Genomic DNA, 22,332 nt, shown 5'->3' on the forward strand with positions numbered 1-22,332 from the left:
AGATGGCAACCTGCCAGAGTTGTGTGTGCCTCTGTCTTTCTGATTAGCCGCTGCACTTGGGGTAGAGGGTGCCTCCGGGAAGCTCTGCTGGGAGTACGTGTAGCGGGGGCTGCCCTGCCCAACCTGCGGCCACAGGGGGCTGGTCTGGGGCACGGCTAGGAGACGAGGCGTGGAGAGCTCTGGCACAAAGTTCATTGGCTCTTGTGCCCCGTTGATCTCAAATGAAGCTCTGGGGCGTCGGGCCTTTTGCTGACTGTTTAATGGGCTCGCTGCGGCGCATGGGCAGGCGACCTCAGCTCACCAGATGAACATGGGCTTGCCGTCGTCCTTGGCCAGCTGGGCGAGGCACTCGAGTAGGATGAGGGCGTTGTCCCGGATGGGGTCCGGCACCGTCTCCAGCACCACCTTGCGCAGGAAGTCCACGTTGTTGTAGGAGCCGCTCTCAGAGGCGGCCAGCTCTGGCCGCTCCCGCAGAATGCCGTAGGTGTTCACGATGTACTCGGTGAAGCTGGGGTGCATGCATGGGTTGTACCCCACTGCCTTCAGGCGGTTCATGATTTCTAGGTAGCGCCGCGTCATCGCTGTGCACTGCTGCTCATCCACCTGGTTGGAGATGGTGTTGGTGGAAGCCTGGAAAAAAGGAGCGGTTTGAGGGGAGGGGTTGGGCACCCCGAGGTCAGAAACCCCAGTTAACTTATCACGGGGGGGCAGAATAGAGGAGACTGGATTCAGCCCGACAGAGTCAGCCTGCGGGACTCACTGCCACTACATGTCAGGGCATCCAAGCCCTTAGCAGGAATCTGAAATGGGATGAGAGACAGTTACATGGACAGGCTGCTGGCCAGAGTCACTGCTAACCCCTAGCTCAGAATTCAGACGGGAACGAGCCCCAAGGGCAGGAACCAGCCCCCCGTGACAGGCTCAGAGGAACTTCCCCTGGGGCAGCTTACCCCACAACTGAGACTGCAGGGCTCCTGCACCTTCCTCTGAAGCAGCGGGTACCGGCTGCTGTCAAAGATGGGAACCTGGCCATCAGGATGGGGGCTGCCCTGCCAGGCAGGGTGGTTGGGTGAGGGGGACTAGCTGGGCCAGGGGCTCCCCCTTGGGTAGCCAGGAGCCAGGGCTGGCTGGGCCAGGAGCTGCCCTGCCAGGGAGATGGGAGCCTGGGTGGGGTGGGCTGGGCCAGGGGTTACCCCTCTGGGGAGCTGGGGCTGGCTGGGCTGAGAGCTGCCCTGCCAGGGAGATGGGAGCCTGGGTGGGGTGGGCTGGGCCAGGGGGCTAGCTGGGCCAGGGGTTACCCCTCTGGGGAGCTGGAGCTGGCTGGGCTGGGGCTGCCCCACCACGGAGACAGGAACTGGGGCTGGCAGGGCTGGGGAGCTGCCTCGCTGCAACAGGAGCACGTCCAGAGGACGGGAAGGGCTAGTTCGAAGGGTCGTGTACATTTCAGTGAGAAGAGCCCTGTCAGCGCCCGTCTCGTCCATGCAGCCCAGGGCCTGCACAGGCTCGTCCTGAGGGCGGGTGGCCCTGGCTGGAAATGCAGTGGCCATGGCTTCCTACCCCTTCCCTAGGAGACACTCCCCAGAAAATCTGTCACCCTGCCAGACGGATCTGCCTGATGCTCGGGGAACCTTCCCCGCGATTTGTCTGCCCAGGTGTAGCCCCGTCAGCAGTGTGGGTCGCGCCCTGGTGCCTGCCCCTTGGTGCAGCCATTTGGGTCTACGAAGCCAAGCAGCCCTTGCCTGCGCGGGGCAGCCCTTGCTAGTCCCAGCTCTCCCCACCCGCATACTGCAGCAGGGTGATGCTTTCTATCCCAGGGGACTGGGCATGGGGCTGGGCTGGGCACTTTGCCTCTAGGGCCCTGTTGAACCCCCGCTGACTCTGCTGTGACCCAAGGCCCTGACCCTCCAAGGGGCCCTGTGTGACATGGGCTGGTGGATTCTCAGCCCCTCTTCTAGTGGCCAGGCATCCACTTGGCTGCACCCCATCGCGATCCATCGGGGAGCACATAATGTGCCCCTCTTGGGGCCTCAGGCTGCCTGAGCCGCAGAGCTAGGGCTGGACCCTCCCCTCTCGCCCAGGGGCAGGGCACTGTGGGAAGCTTAGCCTGCCCTGCCAGGCTGCTCTGGAGCTATGCGATGATCCAGCCGCCTGGGCTGGCGTTTGCCAGCAGACTGGAAATGGCCCAGGGTCGGTAATGAGCCCCACCCTCTGGCAGTTGGGGCACAGACAAGGGGGGGCCTCGTTGGCTTCAGCTCCCTGCCCTGGTGGGATGAAGCAGCCTGGGCGTAGCCCTGCGCACAGCCCATCTCTTGCCAGCCACAGAGCCAGGCCTGCCCACCCCTTGGCTGCTCTCCTACCTGGATGATCTTCTCGGGGATGTTGTTGACAGTAAAGCCATAGAGCCGCACACGCTCGGGGAAGATGCTGGAGAGGATCCTGCGATCCAGCTGAAAGGCGATTTCCCCCACGATGCGCTCCCAGGTCAGCTGGTTGTGATCTGCAAGGCCCCAGGATGCGGGTCAGGGTGTCACCCTCTGGCCCTGGCCACCCCAGAGCACCAGCAATGGGAATCAGCTGGATGGTGACCCTCACTGGCAGGCACCAATCTGTGCCAACAAGCCACATTTCTATGGCAATGCCCCCCCTCCCTTGCCCCATGTGCACACTGACTCCTCCCCATGTCTGCCCTGCCGCGGTTGTGCAGTAACTCCCCCCTGGATGCTGCAGGCTGCCCAGCTCTCTGGGTTGAATCCTTTCCTCTCACCCACCTGGCATCCACCGTAACCCCTATGGCTCCTGAGGAGAGCCCCGTTCGGGGTGGCTGCCTCACTGCCACTGAAGCCCCAAGTCTGGGGGAGAACATGCCCCTTGTGCTGGTGCATGCACCTCCACACCGACATTCCCGCGGGAAGTCAGCTCAAACGAGCCGAGTCCAGCAGCAAAGGGACAGCGGGATTCCCTCTCCATTAGTTATATTAGGAATATGTTCATTATCAACTGCAAATTAAAACCCAACAGGTTTTTTGGCTGCAGTTTGGCTTATGCAAGTAACAAAACAATCTTACTACTTGAATGTCACCTAAGGGGTGTAACCCTCGCTTCTGCCCTTAACACCTCCCACTTGCAGGTTTGGGGGGGACGGGGAGTAAGCAATCAGCGTTTGCTTTACCTTATACGTGTACATTAGACATAGCCTAATGGAACTACAAGGAAGCAGATTTTGATGTTTTACGGGTTTTTAATTTTAATCTTATCCTGCCAGAACCAGAAGCCATTTACTTGCTCACTTCCCCTTTCTCCCAAATGCTGCGAGATGCTGAGCCATTCTCCCTGCAGGTTATTCAGGGCCACACGAGGGAATGCAAAACACACAGGCTTAGCCAAGTGCTGACCCTAGCAGGGGCCAGCCTGTCCCAGCAATGGCCACCTAACACACGGCTGCTGGCCAAGGGGAACTTCTGACCACAGAAGTGTCATGGCAATGAACTGAAGTGCCAGAATGATGCCACTGGTGATGATGGGGAAGGTGCTGGTGATGAGGAAGATGATGGCTAACAGTTCAGGTTGTTTTACAGGAGATGTTGTGAGTATATGGATGTGCAGATGTACATTCTGTAGTATTTCTATCTACCTTACTGAGCTGGGGTGTGTGTGACTGTGCTAAATGTATTAATAATCTATATTTGTACATATAAAAGAATTCCTATAGTCTGAGTGTTGCACCTGTGCACTATACTATCCAACGATAATTTAAATAATACTGGGCCGGATCTTGGGACAAGAACCACTCAACCCTCAAAATAATAACTAGGGATTCTTAAGTAATCAATATAATTAATACATAATCTAAAGATCAGGCTACAGATTGGCACCACAGATGGGACCCTGAGAGGTAAATGGGGCAACCTCCCTACCCAAGATAGGAAACTCTAAGTAAAAGTCTAAGTTGAAATTCAGCTGATCTCTCAGTCAGAATTTGATGTCAATCAGAAACACTTCAACTCAGCAGGGACTTCTTCTTTTCCCTCAACTGTTTCCTTTCTGTTTCTTTGCCTCTCATACACTGCTTTTCTTAACTGATTAATTCTGCAATAGAGGGAGGAATATGTCCTCCAGGGGGAAATAGTAAACATCGACACAAATACGCACATCACACAAAGGAGCACTCGAGGTCTTGACCATCAGACTAACTTGGCATCTCCCACCATATGGTCTCCATGGATTTTGTGTAAGCACTCCCCATTGCACGCTGAGGGAATCCTCACTGGGTATCACTGACTAGTCACTGGGGTTTAGAATCTTTGTACTTGTGTTAAGGGGCCTTTGTAAGTTGACTTGTGGTAATATTAAGATACCAGAAGTTTAAAATGGCAGTTGCATTCGGCCCAAAGATTCACACCCTGAGGTGGTGGGAGAGCTGATTGATTTATGTTTTACTTGCTGCCAAGAGGCCACAGTAACTCAGAACTTGTACAGTTCTGACTACCTTATTTCAGTGCCCTCATCGCTCAGATCCGTGTATTGTCAGCCTGCCCCTTGCTGCTTGATAGAGCCTGACTGGGTAATAACCTCTTGATCAGCTAAGAGCGCATTAGCCATCGAGGGAAGAGACAGGGAGCAGACCTCTCCCCACCCCTCTGCAGTTTCTTGGGACTTGTTTAAGTAATTGTTGAAACCAGCCAAGGGGTTAATTATTCATGGAAGAACGTCTCTCCATGGTGTTACGTGCTTCTTGTGTAGTGTTCGAAATTAGATATTAGGCTGGCTAGTAAAATTCAATTGAGCTCATGTGAAGTAGGAGTTGGAGGTAAGGGAGTAGAATCAGCTGAGAATTCCGGTTGTGATGGACCAAAACCTAGCACACAAATATATTACAGGTCAGGGAGAAGGTTTCGTATGAATGCAACAGAGCCAGGCTATTTTAATTCCCCTAATCGGACAGGTTTGCTCATATGATCATGTTTAATGTAATGTTTAATATGTGGTATGATAAAGTCAGGGAAAGTACTGAAAATTACTTACAAGTATCAGAGGCAGCTAAAGCCAGCCAAGTGCTCTTTGACTGCCTTCATCTTAAAGAGGCTCCCTCAACGTCTCAGTCAGCGTCTGTCTGAAGTTGTTCTGCCTCTGGCTGTGAGCTGGCACCCACAGGAGGCACGGAGGTGGGTGATCGGGGGTGGGGTGGGGGGGAGAGAATGCTCTTTCCATTTGTTTCCTTTGTGCATTAGCCACTTGGGCCTGAGGCGAAGCCAGTCAAACTCAAGGAGAGTCACAGCCGAGCCAGGGAGTGGTTCCTGCTGTGTAGGCTGTGGCTTTCCCCTGCCACGCAGGGGCCACTATGTGCAGCCAGATCTCCGGCGTTTACCAGGAGCTCTGGGCGCAGGATGGGGTAGGGGAGAATCCTAGCTGCCCCTTTTGTTTGAAGTCACTTTCCAGCCCTTGTGGGTGCAGAGACAATCTGGAAAAGGTGCCCCATAGAAGGCAAAGAAACTGACCCTGCACTTTTCCAAGAGTCTCCTGAGCATAGGCCCAGACTCCTGCATTTGGAAAGGCTGGGTCGGCACTGCTTCCACCACACAGTCATGGGGAAAGGGCAAGTTAGCCAGGACCACACGGACAAAAAGCCACCAAACCCAGCAGGATGGTGCAGGACCAGGCCCCAGTGTGACTTTGAAAGAGCCCAGGTTACAGATTGATCATGTCCCTTTAATGCTGAAAGCCAGCGGTGACAATGTGCCAGCATAAGTGCCTTGCCATGTGGGCAGCCAGCATTGCATGATGGGACTCGTAGTCTGGTGGTCCCCGGACCCCATCTCCACTTGCAGTGGGCAGCACCGCAATCTGTAGGCACCAGCCCCAGCAAAGTCATAGGACTCTTGGTTGGTAGCTGCAGCATCTGGGTGCAGTGGGGAATGACGGGGGGGCCTCCTGGATCCTGTAGGGCTGGCTGGGCAGCTGGTGGCGGGGGTGCACCAAAGTATTGGTTGGTGTCCACATGCATAAGATTGGAAGAGCACCGTGCTCTGGCTCTGGCTCTGGCTCTGAGACACGGCACTGGGGCTGTTCTCAGCCGGATCCCCGGGACACAGGCAGAGATACCAGCCAGGCCACCTCATTCCCAGCTGCCTGCTCCCATGGAGCCCCCGGCGGTTCCCCAGCCCATGCCACGTTCGCCTGGAGCTCTTGGTATGACCATGACTTTCAGGGGCCTGCCACGCTGCTCGTTTCCAGCGGGCCGCACAGGAGCTGCCACTTACCTTTGACCAGGTTGGGCTTGGAAGTGGCCCCTTGTGTCTGGGGCCTATCGGCGGCTCGGAAGACCTTGCGTGTCATCTCCTTGGGCCTGACGTCTGGTGGGCGCTGGGGGTCCTGTGGGGTCGGGGGCATCTGGAAGCTGATGGGAGCAGCCCTGCTGGTGGGGGAGGTGGCACTCTGCGGGAGCAAGGGCGTGTCGCCGCTGAAGACGGTGTCGTTGAGGGCGGTGTCCCATGGCGAGGCGCTGTGGGGAACGCTGTCTGTGGAGGCTGCAGGGGACCAAGAGCCTGCGGTGAATGTCCCGACAGCACCAGTCCAGCCCCAACCCTGCCAAGGAGTGCGGGCCACACCGCCACAGCAAACCGCCCCAGTGCTTGGCTGCCTTGGGCATGCCTGTTCGTCCATCCCGGGCACTGCTGCTATGGACGCCTCCCCAGCCCCTGCCCAGGGCCCTGCCCTGGCACCGGCTCCCCGCCACCAGCATCAGCTCGGGGGCTGAGGCAGGATGGGTGCACTGGAGAGCCCTGGCCCAGCCCGCCCGCACTGCAGCCCCAGCAGGATGACACAGAGGAGGCCTGGAATCGGGAGATGCTGGGCCCAGCTGCGCCTGCGGTGTCCTTCTGGCAGGTGACACCTCAGTGCCACGGAGCCACTGGCAAACCCGGGCAGCTCAGAGAACAGCCACCGGCAACAAGGAAGGGCTGGGATGCCAGCACCGGGCTGGGGAGGGGGGAAAGGAGCTAAATCGAGCTGCTTGGCTAAGAGACAGCTCTGGTGAGAGGGGTATTCAGAACTGGGGTGGGGGCAGGCCCAGTGGGGGGTATTCAGAACTGGGGGGGGGTCGCTGCGGGGGCAGGCCCAGTGGGGGGGTATTCAGAACTGGGGGGGGGGGTCGCTGAGGGGGCAGGCCCAGTGGGGAGTATTCAGAACTGGGGTGGGGGTCACTGCGGGGGCAGGCCCAGTGGGGGGGTATTCAGAACTGGGGTGGGGGTTGCTGCGGGGGCAGGCCCAGTGGGGAGTATTCAGAACTGGGGTGGGGGTTGCTGCGGGGGCAGGCCCAGTGGGGGGTATTCAGAACTGGGGGGGGTCGCTGAGGGGCCAGGCCCAGTGGGGGGTATTCAGAACTGGGGTGGGGGTCGCTGCGGGGGCAGGCCCAGTGGGGGGGTATTCAGAACTGGGGGGGGGGTCGCTGAGGGGGCAGGCCCAGTGGGGGGTATTCAGAACTGGGGTGGGGGTCACTGCGGGGGCAGGCCCAGTGGGGGGGTATTCAGAACTGGGGTGGGGGTTGCTGCGGGGGCAGGCCCAGTGAGGGGTATTCAGAACTGGGGTGGGGGTCGCTGCAGGGGCAGGCCCATTGGGGGGTATTCAGAACTGGGGTGGGGGTCGCTGCGGGGGCAGGCCCAGTTGGGGGGTATTCAGAACTGGGGTGAGGGTCGCTGCGGGGGCAGGCCCAGTGGGGGGTATTCAGAACTGGGGTGGGGGTCGCTGCAGGGGCAGGCCCAGTGGGGGGTATTCAGAACTGGGGTGGGGGTCGCTGCGGGGGCAGGCCCAGTGGGGGGGTATTCAGAACTGGGGTGGGGGTCGCTGCGGGGGCAGGCCCAGTGGGGGGTATTCAGAACTGGGGTGGGGGTCGCTGCGGGGGCAGGCCCAGTGGGGGGTATTCAGAACTGGGGTGGGGGTTGCTGTGGGGACAGGCCCAGTGGGGGAGTATTCAGAACTGGGGTGGGGGTCGCTGCGGGGGCAGGCCCAGTAGGGGGTATTCAGAGCCATAGGTTTGCCAGGTGTGCAGTTTTTGACTGGACCGTCTGGGTGGAAGGGACCCTAGCAGCCGAGCAGCCCCACTGACCGGGCCGTGAAAAGTCCAGTCGGCGGCGCAGCAGGGCTAAGGCAGGCTCCCTGCCTGGCTTCACGCAGCTCCGGCATATCCGGCTCCGAGGTGCAGGGGTGGCCACTGGGGCTGTGTGTGCTGCCCATGCCCCAAGCGCCAGCTCCGCAGCTCCCATTGGCTGGGAACCGCAGCCAATGGCAGCTGTGGGGGTGGCACCTGCGAGCCAAGGCAGCGCACACCATGCAGAACTGCCCAGCCGCGTCTCCACCTAGGGGCCGCGGGACGTCGCCACTTCCAGGGAGCCGCCCGAGGTAAGCGCTGCTCGGCGCCTGCACCCCTGCCGCACCCCAACCCCCTGCCCCAACCTGGAGCCCCTTCCCTCACCCAAACTCCCTCCTGGAGCCTGCACCCCACACCCGCTCCCAACCATTGAACCAGCCCTGACCCCCCCACACACACCCTGAACTCCTCATTTCTGGCCCCACCCTGGAACCCACACCCCCAGCCCAGAGCTGGTACCTCCTCCCCCACCCCAACCCCCAGTCTCATCCCGGAGCCCCCTTCAACATGCCAAACCCCTCAGCTCCAGCCCCCAGCCCAAAGCCCCCTCCTGCACCGCAAACCCCTCATCCCCAGCTCCACCCCACAGCCTGCACCCCAACCCCCTGCCCCTGCCCGGAGCCCCTTTCCACACCCTGAACCCCTAATTTCTAGCCTCACCCTGGAACTCGCACCCCCAGCTAGAGCCCTCACTCCCTCCTGCACCCCACCCCCCCGTCCCAGCCCAGTGAAAATGAGTGAGTGAGCGAGGGTGTGGGAGAGCGAAAGATGGGGGGAGATGCAGTAAGTGGGAGGTGGGGCCTAGGCAAAGGGGCAGAGCAAGGGCTTGGGGAAGGGGGGGCATTCAGGGCTATGGGGGGGCGCTGAGGGTGCAGGCCCTGTGGGGATAATCAGAGCTGTGGGGTGTCACTGAGGGTGCAGGCCCAGTTGGGGGTATTCAGAGCTGGGGGAGTCACTGGAGATGTAGGCCTGTGGGGGGGTATTCAGAGACATGGAGGGGGAGTGTCATTGAGTGTGCAGTCCCAGTTGGGGGTATTCAGACCCATGGCGGGGTCGCTGAGGGTCCAGGTCCAGAGGGGGTGTTCGGAGCCATGGGGTGGGGGCTGAAAGGGCAGGCCCAGTGGGGATATTCAGAGGTGTGGAGGGACACTGAGGGTGTGGGCCTGGGGGGGGGATGTTCAGAGCCATGGGGCCAGGAGGAATGGAGTGAAAGGAAGGGTCATTCAGGATGACTGTCAGGAGAAAGCTTCTGGGAGTGAAGGGGGTTGAAGTGGGGTGCTGTGTCCTGGGGTGGGCGGGACCCCCTTGGACCCTCCCTCCCCCAGACCCCTGGGGGCAGTCATGACTGACTGGACAGAGCCCCGAAGAGCTGCCCAGTGGCCAGACCCTTAGGGGGTGGTGTCCGGCCTGATGGCGGCTCCGAGGAACTGCAGCAGCCCCACAGACACATGTACCCCCCACACGAACACCCACACAAACACCCACACATACACATGTGCCCTCACATACACACTTCCCTCCCACAAACACACATATCTTCCCCACAAACACCTCCACCCCTACAAACACGTACCCTCCACACTGACACCCCCACATACACATGTACCTTCCCACAACCTCCCCCCACTAACGCAGGTACCCCCCACAAAAACCCTCATCCCCCACAGCACATACCCCCATATACACACATAACCCCCCACACCTCCCCAACAGACATAGAATCATAGAATATCAGGGTTGGAAGGGCCCTCAGGAGGTATCTAGTCCAATCCCCTGCTCAAAGCAGGACCAATTCCCAAGTAAATCATCCCAGCCAGGGCTTTGTCAAGCCTGACCTTAAAAGCCTCTAAGGAAGGAGATTCCACCCCCTCCCTAGGGAACCCATTCCAGTGCTTCACCACCCTCTTAGTGAAATAGTTTCTCCTAATATCCAACCTAAACCTCCCCCACTGCAACTTGAGACCATTACTCCTTGTTCTGTCATCGGGTACCACTGAGAACAGCCAAGCTCCATCCTCTTTGGAACCCTCTTTCAGGTAGTTGAAAGCAGCTGTCAAATCCCCCCTCACTCTTCTCTTCTGCAGACTAAACAATCCCAGTTCCCTCAGCCTCTCCTCATAAGTCATGTGCCCCAGCCCCCTAATCATTTTTGTTGCCCTCTGCTGGACTCTCTACAATTTGTCCACATCTTTTCTGTATTGGGGGGTGTGACATTGCACTGTATATGATTTTATGAAAATATGCTAATGAGTGGGAATATAATGTAACTGGAATATGCTTCATGCAAAAGGTCTCTTGTAAGGTATCATTACAAAGTTTATAATCTACTGAGGTTGTTCATCCTATTTGTATAAATGTATCATTCTCGTATTTGAAACTAGACATATGAACTATAACTCTGAGGTCCTATTGTCATTATGCAAAGTGTGGGCCATTAATGGTGGTTTGGCATCTTGATGGCTCCTATCAACTAGGACACTTGGTTGTAAATGGCTCTGTTTACTTGCAAGCCTTCCTGTGAGTCAGGCCAGGAAGAATGGAGGGTTGGGGGGGGTGGTCTCACAGGACATGTGACCATGTCACCTGGTACTGGAATCCATCTTAAACCTCGTGCCTTTCCATTTAGAGGGGGGTGGGGTGGGGATCCAGAGAGACAAAAGATTCCCACCTTGTGCCAAAGCTATAAAAGAGGGTAGAACAGAACAAAGGGGGCTGCCAGTCATGAGAAATCCCCTAGTTACCACCTGAGCTGGAACAAGGGCTGTACCAGGGGAAAGGATGGGCCCAGACTGAGAAGGAGTCTAGTCTGTGAATGAAGCTTATTGGACCATCTCTGAGGGTGAGATTTACCTGTATTCAGCTTCATACTGTATTCGGCTTAGACTTGCGTGTTTTTGTTTTATTTTGCTTGGTAACTTACTTTGTTCTGTCTGTTATTACTTAAATCCACTTAAATCCTACTTTTTATACTTAATAAAATCACTTTTTGCTTATTAATTAACCCAGAGCAAGTGATTAATACCTGGGGAAGCAAACAGCTGTGCATCTTTCTCTATCAGTGTTATAGGGGGCGAACAATTTATGAGTTTACCCTGTATAAGCTGTATACAGAGTAAAATGGATTTATTTGGGGTTTGGATCCCATTGGGAGCTGGGTCTGGTTGCTGGAGACAGGAGCACTTCTTAAGTTGTTTTCAATTAAGTCTGTAGCTTTGGGGCATGTGGTTCAGACCTGGGTCTGTGCTGGAGCAGACTGGCATGTCTGGCTCAACAAGGCAGGGTTCTGGAGGCCCAAACTGGCAGAGAAAACAGGCTCAGAGGTAATTTCGGCACATTAGGTGACAATCCCAAGGGGGTTTCTGTGATCAAACCTGTCACAGAGCACCCAAAACTGGACACAGTACTCCAGATGAGGCCTCACTAATGTCGAATAGAGGGGAATGATCACATCCCTCGATCTGCTGGCAATGCCCCTACTTCTACAGCCCAAAATGCTGTTAGCCTTCTTGGCAACAAGGGCACACTGCTGACTCATATCCAGCTTCTCGTCCACTGTAACCCCTAGGTCCTTTTCCACAGAACTGCTGCTTAGTCAGTCAGTCCCCCGCCCGTAGCAGTGCATGGGATTCTTCCTTCCTAAGTGCAGGACTCTGCACTTGTCCTTGTTGAACCTCATCAGATTTACCCCCCGTGAACATCCCCACAAACACACGTACCCCCCCCACAAAGCACCCCACATACACACATACTCCCCCATGTACATACGAATACCTTCTCGTACACACATAGCCCCCACACAAACACGCTACATGCACTTGTACCTCTCCACATGAACATATACACACAAACACCCCCACAGACACGTGTGTTCTCCCACCCCTGCCCCGATACGGGGCGCCGTTACCTTTGAAATTGACGCTGGAGGGCAGCCGGGTGTGCATGTACTTTTTGCTGGAGTCGGTGGAGCTCCGGTAGGAGGACTCGGGGGTTCGGGCCCTGGCCTCAGAGACCTGACCCTCGGAGACCTGGCTGGAGGGCTTTGACAGGGATGTCTTGCTGGCCCGGGAGGACGTTTTGGAGCCCGAGCCGAACAGGTTGCTGGCGAGCGGCCCCTCCTCAATGGAGTCGTCCCACAGCAGGGAGGTGCTCTGGCGGAAGAGCGGGGACCCAGCTGCGGGGCCTGTAGGGGTGGAGATGGGTCTCCTGCTAACGCCTGTCACCCCCAGGCACGCGATCGCCTAGCCTGGCTCACGCTGCCGTGACGGCTGCTCATTACCACAGGGGCCTGCAGCCAGGCCAGGCACTTAGCCTACCCCACTGCTTGGGGAGAAAGCTCAGGGAGGGCAGTGCTGGACACGCCTGCCCCTCAGCCTGCGAGTGGGTGGATGCCAGGCTCCCTCCTCCGTGAAGGGCCTGTCCTTGCCTGCCGGACACCATCTCACCTCCTAGTGTACCCTGCCCTCTCTGGCTTCCTGTGTGCGGGATGCAAAGGGGTACTGGGGGCAGGGGTGCAAATGGGGGAATACGGGGGGTGCTGGGGGAAGTGTTTTCTTCATAGCACGTCCTTTCCACAGGGTTTGGGCGGAGAGGAGATCCTGCCCAGGCACCTGCAGCCCTCTGCCGCTCTTCAGTCAAAGCCGGCCCTTCGGAGGCAGAGCTTTGCAGGAGAATCTAGCCAGCAGTGGGTTTGTGGTAGCAGGGCCTGGCACCTGTGCCAGGACTGGGTGTCTGGGCTTGGTTGGCCTGGCAAGTGCCTTGGCAGGGACCACATCTGAGCAGCACTGCTGCCCAGAGAACAGGGCTGCCCCAGGGCACAGCGCAGGGCTGCGTATGGGCTGTATAGAGGAGCAATGCCCTGTGCACAGCTCGGGGCCCAACCACCAGCAGGTCACTGGAGAAAATGGTCTCCCAGCTGGTGAGGAAGCATGTGGGGCCTCAGGTGCCCCTAGAGAGGACCAGGGTGCCCCACCTCGAAGCACACCGGGGTTTCCTCAGGACCAGCCAGCCAGCTCAGCTCCTGGGGCCATGCCGGAGACCCCAGCTGCCTACCCCCCGCCATGGCACTGTCGCCGAGCCCTGCCTGACCTGGGCCGAGGATACCGGTTTGTTCTCTCTCACTGGACCTGGTGGAGGCGAGCGTGGACAGCGACATCTTGCCGCCCAGCGACTGGTTCCGCAGGACGTTTTTCAGCTCCTGGTTCTCTTTCATCAAGTCCACCAGCTTCCTGAGCTCCTTGTTCTCCGTGATCAGCGCCTGGATCTCCATTCTCAGCCGCTCGTAGCAGCTGATCACGGCCATCCCCGGAGAAAAGGGGCTTGCGCCTGGCAGCGACGCCATGGGGAAAGGGCGTTCAGGGGCTTAGGTGGGCTGGGAGCTGGCCATGCGCTGCCCTCTGGCCTCCACTGCTGGGCCAGTGGCTGGCCGGTGGTGATGACATGAGCAGGGCACCTGGCAGACATTGTGATGTAAGCTCCTGCTTCAACACCAGAGCCAAGGGGCTCCCCTGCCAGGTCCTGTGCTGACAGGGCTGGGGGGGAGCCAGTGGTGGGGAGCTAGCGAGAGTCGGGAAGGGGGCTCCGGCCACAGGGCGTCTCCAGCCAGCCAGTAGGAGCCTGGGGCACAGCGCACAGAGGTGCTGTCCTGCTCTGCCCGTTCCCTTGCTCCCCGCACCCCCTCCTGCCCTGTGGTAAACAGGCACCTGCCACTTCCCAGCGCCCTCACCAGCATGTGCCAACCTGCCCCACTCCCTTTGGCTTTGCAGGAGACCAGCAGCAAATGGCCCGGCCAGGGCCCCCTGGCTGGCCTGGCCCCGGAACCTTTGGCCAGTTCCATGGAAGGCGTCACAAAGGGACACAGGAGTCCCAGAACCCGGCCCCACCTCCCGGGCTCCTCTACCCCCCAGAATGGAGGTGTCAGGGTGTGAGGCTGGCTGCTCCGTCCAGGCCCTATGCCAGGGCACCATGTCTCACGGCTGCAACCAGTGCCCACACAGCCCCTGTGTCCATGGCCCAGCAGGCACCTGCAGCTGGGCCTACAGGCAGCACATGGGCATGTGGGAACAGGACCACAGCATGTGCCCTGCCGGAGACGTGTGCCCTGAAGGGGCGAGCTGGGGCTGGGAGGGTGCCAAGCCCAGCCCTCCGCCAGCGACAGGTACATGGGGCAGAGCTGGGGTGTCGGACACAGCGGGCTGTATACAAAGGGGGAGCAGCGGGGACCTGGGCTCGGAAGGGCGGAAGAAACCTGGCCCAGGGACCAGACCAGGGCTCGCTGCACATTAATGGTGGGCAAGCGCGGAGCCAACAGCTCCTTCCAGCTGCGTGTCTGGCCCAGCCAGCAGAGCTCCTGGGGGCCAGGCCCCACGGGAGGGGGGCCATGCAGCACTAGGTTGTTTCAGGGCCAGTCGTACCATCTATTGTCAGGTGCAAAGCAGTGTGCGGCAGGGAGCCTGCAGGCTCCAGAGCGAGGACAGGGGCTGCCGGGTGCATGGGGGGCAAGGAGCCTTCTTCTGAAGCCAGCCCCTTCCCCACTAGCCCAGGTCAGCACCAGGAATCGGGGCTGGGAACGGGGCAGACACAGGCCTGGAGCTGGCGCTGTCCCAGATGACTAGTAAACTCCATGCTGTTTTGCAAACACCGGCTGAGTGCACTAGTCCCTGCAGAGTGTACACGTCTCTCCCAGGGTTGCTCAGTGGAGCTTGCAGGGTGTGACAGGAGGGCTGGAGCCCAGGGGCTCAGGAAAGAGATTGTGTGGCCTGCCCTGGAGGAAGAGTGGGACCCCTTGTGGGTCTGGCACACTGAAGGCTTCCTCCACGGGACTGTTCCAAAGCTGGATCTGTGACAACTGCTATCAGGCTAACCAGCCTGTAATGACCTCCTGGATCATCTACTTTCCATTGAATATTGGTGCAAAGTCTTCTGGAATCCCCCTGATGGTCCAAGATTGATCAGAATTCGTGTCAGCCGGGCAGAGATCACCTCAGCCAACCCTAGGACTGACTCTTGGGGGCAAGCCATCTGGGCCTGCTGATTTGAAAATGTTTATCCGGAGGCAATGCTGCCTAACATTCTCCTCTAACTAATGGACTGGAAAGTGCTTCATCACCCTCATGTGATAAGAACACATCATCCTGCTTCTTTCTTAGAACAGAACAGAAATAGTTATCAAACACGGCTACCTTTTCTGTGTCATTAGTCACAATTTTCCCATCTCCAGAGGTCACGGGCCTAGCCCATTGCTGGGGTTTCGGTTGTTCCTACTGTACTTTAAAACTCCTTATGGCCTTTAGCCCTGCCAGCCATAGAGTTTGCCTGGTGTATTTTGCTTCCCTTATCCGTTTTCAGCTTTGTAACTGCTGAGTTATATTCAAGGGACAACATTTCCAGTAAGTTCTTGGAATGTGCTGGGGAGAATGTTTTGTCCAGCAAGTGGAGGGAGAAGTGGAGGGCAGCCCTTTTAGATTTAATTCTGACCAACAGGGAGAAATTGGTAGCGAATCTGAAAGTGGGAGGCCATGTGGATAAAAGTGATCACGAAATGATAGAGTTCCTGCTTCCAAGGGAAAGGAAGGAGTCAGGCCAGCCGAATAAGGACAATGGACTTCCAAAAATCAGACTTTAAGAAACTCAGAGAACTGGGAGATAAAGTCCCATGGGAAGAAAATCTATGGGGAAAAGGAGCGCAGGAAAGCTGGCATTTTCTTAAGAAGACAGTATTAAAGGCACAACTGCCAACCATCCCAATGTGAAGGAGAGATCGGAAGAACAGTAAGAGGCCAACCTAGCTCCATCAGGAGCTTTTTAATGACCTGAAAATCAAAAAGGAGTCTGACATAGAGTGGAAACCTGGATGAATTGCTAAGGAGGAACGCAAAAGAACAGCACAAACATGTAGGGACAAACTCAGAAAAGCTAAGGCACAGACTGAGTTACACCTAGCCAGGGCACAACGAGCAATACGAAGACATCCTTATATTAGGAGCAAGAGAAAGGTGAAGGTAAGTGTGGGTCCTGTGCATAGCAGAGAAGGAGAGCTAAGAACTCATGGCATCCAGAAACGGATAGCTTTCTTGTTTTGTTTCAGTCGTCGCTAAAAACGCTAATGGTGACCAGATATTCAGCACAATTAACATGAACAGCAGGGGATGGAACATGAAGGCTGGACAGCTCAGGTTGAAGAATATTTTAATATGCTGGATGTATTCAAGCAGGCTGGACCTGATGAAATTCATCCTCGGATACTTAAGGCAATCTCAGAACCATTAGCAATTAGCTGGGAGAACTCCTGGAGGATGGGAGAGGTCCCAGAGGACTGGAGGGGGGCAGACACAGCACCTGTCTTTAAAAGGGAGACCAAAGAGGAATTGGGGAATTCTAGCCCAATCAGCCTGACTTTGATACCTGGAAAGACACTGGAACAAATCATTAAACAATCCATTTGCAAGCACCTGGGCCAGGCGATAAGATGGTTCTGAGGAGTAGCCAGCATGTATCTGTCAAGAACAACCCATGCCAAACCAACCCGATATCCTTCTTAGACAAGGTTACCAGCCCAGCGGACAGGGAGGAAGCAGCAGACGTGAGATACCCTGATGTTAGTCAGGCTTTTGACACAGTCCCACTTGACGTTCTCATACACATACTAGGGAAATGTGGCAGAGATGAAATAACCGTAAGGTGGGTGTGACAAGTCCATTGGCCCAGTGCTCTCCCACGGCTCTGTCACAGCTCATGGGAAAACCCTTTCGGTGTGTCAGCCCCCAGAGAGTCACACCTGCGTCACGCCGGGAGTGCCCTACAGTGAGTCCACCTGGATTGAACACCACGGGGAACCTAGAGGGAGCAAAGCACCCAGGGGCGACTCTAGGTATTTTGCCGCCCCAAGCACGGCAGGCAGGCTGCCTTTGGTGGCTTGCCTGCAGGAGGTCCCCAGTCCCGTGGATTTGGCATCAGCCTGTGGGAGGTCCGCCAAAGCCGCGGGACCAGTGGACCCTCCGCAGGCATGCCGACAAAGGCAACCTGCCTGCCGCCCTTGTGATGACCAGCAGAGCGCCCCCCGTGGCTTGCTGCCCCAGGCACGTGCTTGGCGTGCTGGTGCCTGGAGCCAACCCTGAAAGCACCCCCAGTTTCCTTAATCTGGGGTGACTCTCAGCCTGCGGGGTAACGCAGGGGGCTTATTAGGTGTCTGGAATCAGCATAGTGAGTCCTTCGCTAACACAGATGGGAAAGTTACAGCAAAATCCAGCTGGGTCGGTCCAGAGCCCAGAGCTCTCCGACCCTTCTCTGGTCCCAGTCCAGCAGCCCCCAAGTAACAACTGCACCTGGCCCCTGCTCTGTCCTTTGTCCTTGTTCCCTGGGAAACCTGGTCACCTGACCTCCTCCCCAGCCCTTTGTTCTCCAGCTCCTCACACCTGGCTGGCTTCCTGTGGAGTGTTAGTCATCCATGGTCCTCAGTTGCTAGGTACCAAATTTCCAGGCAATTGGAGTAGCCATTGTTTTCTGGGACCCTCCATGGGCATGAGGCCAGGCCCCAGATAGCCTAGCATCAGTCAGATCTATACCTCTAGGTCTCTGCAAAGAGTAAACAACTATTTCCCTCCACCTAGTTCACCATGCAGCTTATTGGGGAAACTGAGGCACTCATAGCATTCATACAAAACATTATGAAAAATTCCCACTTCATCACAATGGGTAAATGACTGGTTGACAGACAATTCTCAAGGAGTAATTACATGGTGTAATGATGGTGTCCGTGGGAGCCAGCTGAAGTCACTCAGTTAGGGTGAACTGCAAAGAGAATGGGGCAGACAAACCCCAAATGCTGGTGGAAATTCCAATACTTAGATTTACCAAACCAGCACAAAAGAGCTTCTATAGTACCTCACTGGTTACTCAGAAGTCCAAACAACGCAGTTCCCTTAAAGTGCCCAGCCTCAGGCCTCCGTCCAGACACACCTGTCAGCTATAGAATCATAGAATATCAGGGTTGGAAGGGACATCATCTAGTCCAACCCTCTGCTCAAAGCAGGACCAAACCCAACTAAATCATCCCAGCCAGGGCTTTGTCAAACTTGATCTTAAAAACTTCTAAGAAAGGAGATTCCACCCCCTCCCTAGGGAACCCATTCCAGTGCTTCACCACCCTCCTAGTGAAATAGTTTTTCCTTATATCCAACCTAAACCTCCCCCACTGCAACTTGAGACCATTGCTCCTTGTTCTGTCATCTGCCACCACTGAGAACAGTCTAGATCCATCCTCTTTGGAACCCTCTTTCAGGTAGTTGAAAGCAGCTATCAAATCCCCCCTCACTCTTCTCTTCTGCAGACTAAACAATCCCAGTTCCCTCAGCCTCTCCTCATAAGTCATGTGCTCCAGCCCCCTAATCATTTTTGTTGCCCTCCACTGGACTCTTTCCAATTTTTCCACATCCTTCTTGTAGTGTTGGGCCCAAAACTGGACACACTACTCCAGATGAGGCCTCACCAATGCCGAAAAGAGGGGAATGATCACGTCCCTCAATCTGCTGGCAATGCCCCTACTTATACAGCCCAAAATGCCATTGGCCTTCTTGGCAAGGAGGGCACACTGCTGACTCATATCCAGCTTCTCGTCCACTGTAACCCCTTGGTCCTTTTCTGCAGAACTGCTGCCTAGCCACTCGGTCTCTAGTCTGTAGCAGTGCATGGGATTCTTCTGTCCTAAGTGCAGAACTCTGCACTTGTCCTGGTTGAACCTCATCAGGTTTCTTTTGGCCCAATCCTCTAATTTGTTTACGTCCCTCTGTATCCTATCCCTACCCTCCAGCGTATCTACCACTCCTCCCAGTTTAGTGTCATCTGCAAACTTGCTGAAAGTGAAGTCCACGCCATCCTCCAGATCATTAATGAAGATATTGAACAAAACCAACCTCAGGACTGACCCCTGGGACACTCTGCTTGATACCAGCTGCCAACTAGACATTGAGCCATTGATCACTACCCGTTAAGCCTGACGATGTAGCCAGCTTTCTATCCACCTTATAGACCATTCATCCAGTTCATACTTCTTTAACTTGCTGGCAAGAATACTGTGGGAGACCGTATCAAAAGCTTTGCTAAAGTGAAGGAATAACACGTCCACTGCTTTCCCCTCATCCACAGGCCCAGTTATCTCCTCATAGAAGGCAATTAGGTTAGTCAGGCATGACTTGCCCTTGGTGAATCCATGCTGACTGTTCCTGATCACTTTCCTCTCCTCTAAGTGCTTCGGACGCTTAAAGACGATAAAGTCATTGTGGAGAAACTAAATGGATTCTTTGCTTCAGTCTTCACGGCTGTGGATATTAGGGAGATTCCCAAACCTGAGTCGGCTTTTGTAGCTGACAAATCTGAGGAACTGTCACAGATTGAAGTGTCACTAGAGGAGGTTTTGGAATTAATTGATAAACTCAACATTAACAAGTCACCGGGACCCGATGGCATTCACCCAAGAGTTCTGAAAGAACTCAAATGTGAAGTTGTGGAACTATTAACTAAGGTTTGTAACCTGTCCCTTAAATCAGCTTCGGTACCCAATGACTGGAAGTTAGCTAATGTAACGCCAATATTTAAAAAGGGCTCTAGAGGTGATCCCGGCAATTACAGACCGGTAAGTCTAATATTGGTACCGGGCAAATTAGTCGAAACAATAGTAAAGAATAAAATTGTCAGACACATAGAAGAACATAAACTGTTGGGCAAAAGTCAACATGGTTTCTCTAAAGGAAAATCGTGTCTTACTAATCTATTAGAGTTCTTTGAAGGAGTCAATAAACATATGGACAAGGGGGATCCAGTGGACATAGTGTACTTAGATTTCCAGAAAGCCTTTGACAAGGTCCCTAACCAAAGGCTCTTAAATAAATTAAGCTGTCATGGGATAAAAGGGAAGGTCCTTTCATGGACTGAGAACTGGTTAAAAGACAGGGAACAAAGGGTAGGAATTAATGGTAAATTCTCAGAATGGAGAGGGGTAACTAGTGGTATTCCCCAAGGGTCAGTCCTAGGACCAATCCTATTCAATTTATTCATAAATGATCTGGAGAAAGGGGTAAACAGTGAGGTGGCAAAGTTTGCAGATGATACTAAACTGCTCAAGATAGTTAAGACCAAAGCAGATTGTGAAGAACTTCAAAAAGATCTCACAAAACTAAGTGATTGGGCAACAAAATAGCAAATGAAATTTAATGTGGATAAATGTAAAATAATGCACATTGGAAAAAATAACCCCAACTATACATACAATATGATGGGGGCTAATTTAGCTACAACAAGTCAGGAAAAAGATCGTGGCGTCATCGTGGATAGTTCTCTGAAGATGTCCACGCAGTGCGCAGAGGTGCTCAAAAAAGCAAACAGGATGTTAGGACTCATTAAAAAGAGGATTGAGAATAAGACTGAGAATATATTATTGCCCTTATATAAATCCATGGTACGCCCACATCTCGAACACTGTGTACAGATGTGGTCTCCTCACCTCAGAAAAGATGTGCTGGCACTAGAAAAGGTTCAGAAAAGGGCAACTAAAATGATTAGGGGTTTGGAGAGGGTCCCATATGAGGAAAGATTAAAGAGGCTAGGCCTCTTCAGCTTGGAAAAGAGGAGACTAAGGGGGGATATGATAGAGGTATATAAAATCATGAGTGATGTAGAGAAAGTGGATAAGGAAAAGTTATTTACTTATTCCTATAATACAAGAACTAGGAGTCACCAAATGAAATTAATGGGCAGCAGGTTTAAAACAAATAAAAGGAAGTTCTTCTTCATGCAGCGCACAGTCAACTTGTGGAACTCCCAGGAGCGGCGCCAGGGTTTTTGGCGCCCTAGGCGTGGGTCCTTCCGCGCTCCCGGTCGTTGGCGGCAATTCTGCGGTGCGGGGGGGGGGTCCTTCTGCGGCTCCCGGTCTTCGGGGCACTTTGGCGGTGGGTCCCGGAGCGAGTGAAGGACCCACTGCAGAATTTCAGCCAAAGACCCGGAGCGCGGAAGGACTCCCCGCCACCGAATTGCCGCTGTGGGTGGCAAAATGCCGCCCCCCCCCCCGAATCCTAGCGCCTATTGCCCTGTTGAATGAATGAGATGTGACTGAGGAAGGCGTGGATGGCAGCACCTCCAGACAGCTGCAACCCTTGGAGAGGGGATGGGAGCCAGACCATATCAGTAGAACAGCTCAGCCACTGACTCCTCACTCACCTCCTCAGCCCCCCCCCCCCTGAGGCTCACCTGCCCCCCCTGCCACTGCCTGCCCACTCACCTCCTCAGCACCCCCCCGCTGCTGGCTCACCTGCCCCCCCACCACTGCCCCCCTGCTTGCCTCCTCAGCCCCCCCCACCCCCTGCGGCTCACCTGCCCCCTGCTACTGCCCCCCTGCTCGCCTCCTCAGCCCCCCCACCCCCTGCGGCTCAACTGCCCCCTGCCACTGCGCCCCCCGCTCACCTCCTCAGCCCCCTCGCCCCCTGCGGCTCAACTGCCCCCCTGCCACTGCCACCCCGCTTGCCTCTTCAGACCCCCACTCCCCCAGCTCCCCTGGCCCCCGCTCGCCTCCTCAGCCCCCCCACCCCCTGCAGCTCACCTGCCCCCTTCCACTGTCCCCCCACTTGCCTCTTCAGACCGCCACTCCCCCAGCTTCCTTGCCCCTGCCCCCCGTGCTCGCCTCCTCAGCCCCCCGCCCCGCTGCTGGCTCACCTGTCCCCCTGCCACTGCCCCCCCCCCCCCCGCTCGCCTTGTTGTACAGACAAAAGTACACAGGATCTTTTCAGGGGGCAAGACAAAGATGCCACATTTATTATGATAACAATTTGATTTATGACTAATAACTAATATCTTAATCCTTATACACACACATTATACCTAATACACACACACACACACACACACACACACACACACCCATCAGATGTTCTGCAGCTGCTGCATAGTTACCAGTCCTGGACATAGCTTGAGTTCATGGCTTGATTTTGTAGCTTGGGTTCGTAGCTTGTGGCGGTAACTGGCCAGGAAAGCCGGGCACGAGGACAAGCTGGGTCTCTGTTGGGCCTGCACCAGTGTCCTTCCATGTTGGCAGCAGAATGTTACCCAAAGTCTCCCATCTCACCCTTCTGTTTTATAGGCTTTTAGTTTGGATTCAAAGTCTATAGGTCTTGCTGTGTCACGCTGCCTCTGGGTTTGGACTGATC

At 55.6% G+C, this 22,332-nt stretch overlaps 2 protein-coding genes across 2 annotated transcripts in view; one reads left to right on the forward strand and one right to left on the reverse strand.

Moving 5' to 3' along the window:
* Positions 1–22,332, forward strand: part of OPLAH (5-oxoprolinase, ATP-hydrolysing) — a 214,496-nt gene that overhangs the window by 183,747 nt on the left and 8,417 nt on the right. The gene's annotated exons all lie outside the window — the stretch shown is intronic.
* SPATC1 (spermatogenesis and centriole associated 1) lies at positions 298–13,481 on the reverse strand. The gene is made up of 5 exons (XM_050939416.1): positions 13,193–13,481; positions 12,048–12,323; positions 6,258–6,524; positions 2,358–2,497; positions 298–630 (listed from the first exon to the last, which is right to left on the reverse strand). The coding sequence occupies exons 1-5, from the start codon at positions 13,479–13,481 to the stop codon at positions 298–300; spliced, it is 1,305 nt and encodes a 434-aa protein (XP_050795373.1).

The sequence above is a fragment of the Gopherus flavomarginatus genome, chromosome 2 (genome assembly GCF_025201925.1).
Source record: "Gopherus flavomarginatus isolate rGopFla2 chromosome 2, rGopFla2.mat.asm, whole genome shotgun sequence".
NCBI lineage: Eukaryota > Metazoa > Chordata > Testudines > Testudinidae > Gopherus > Gopherus flavomarginatus.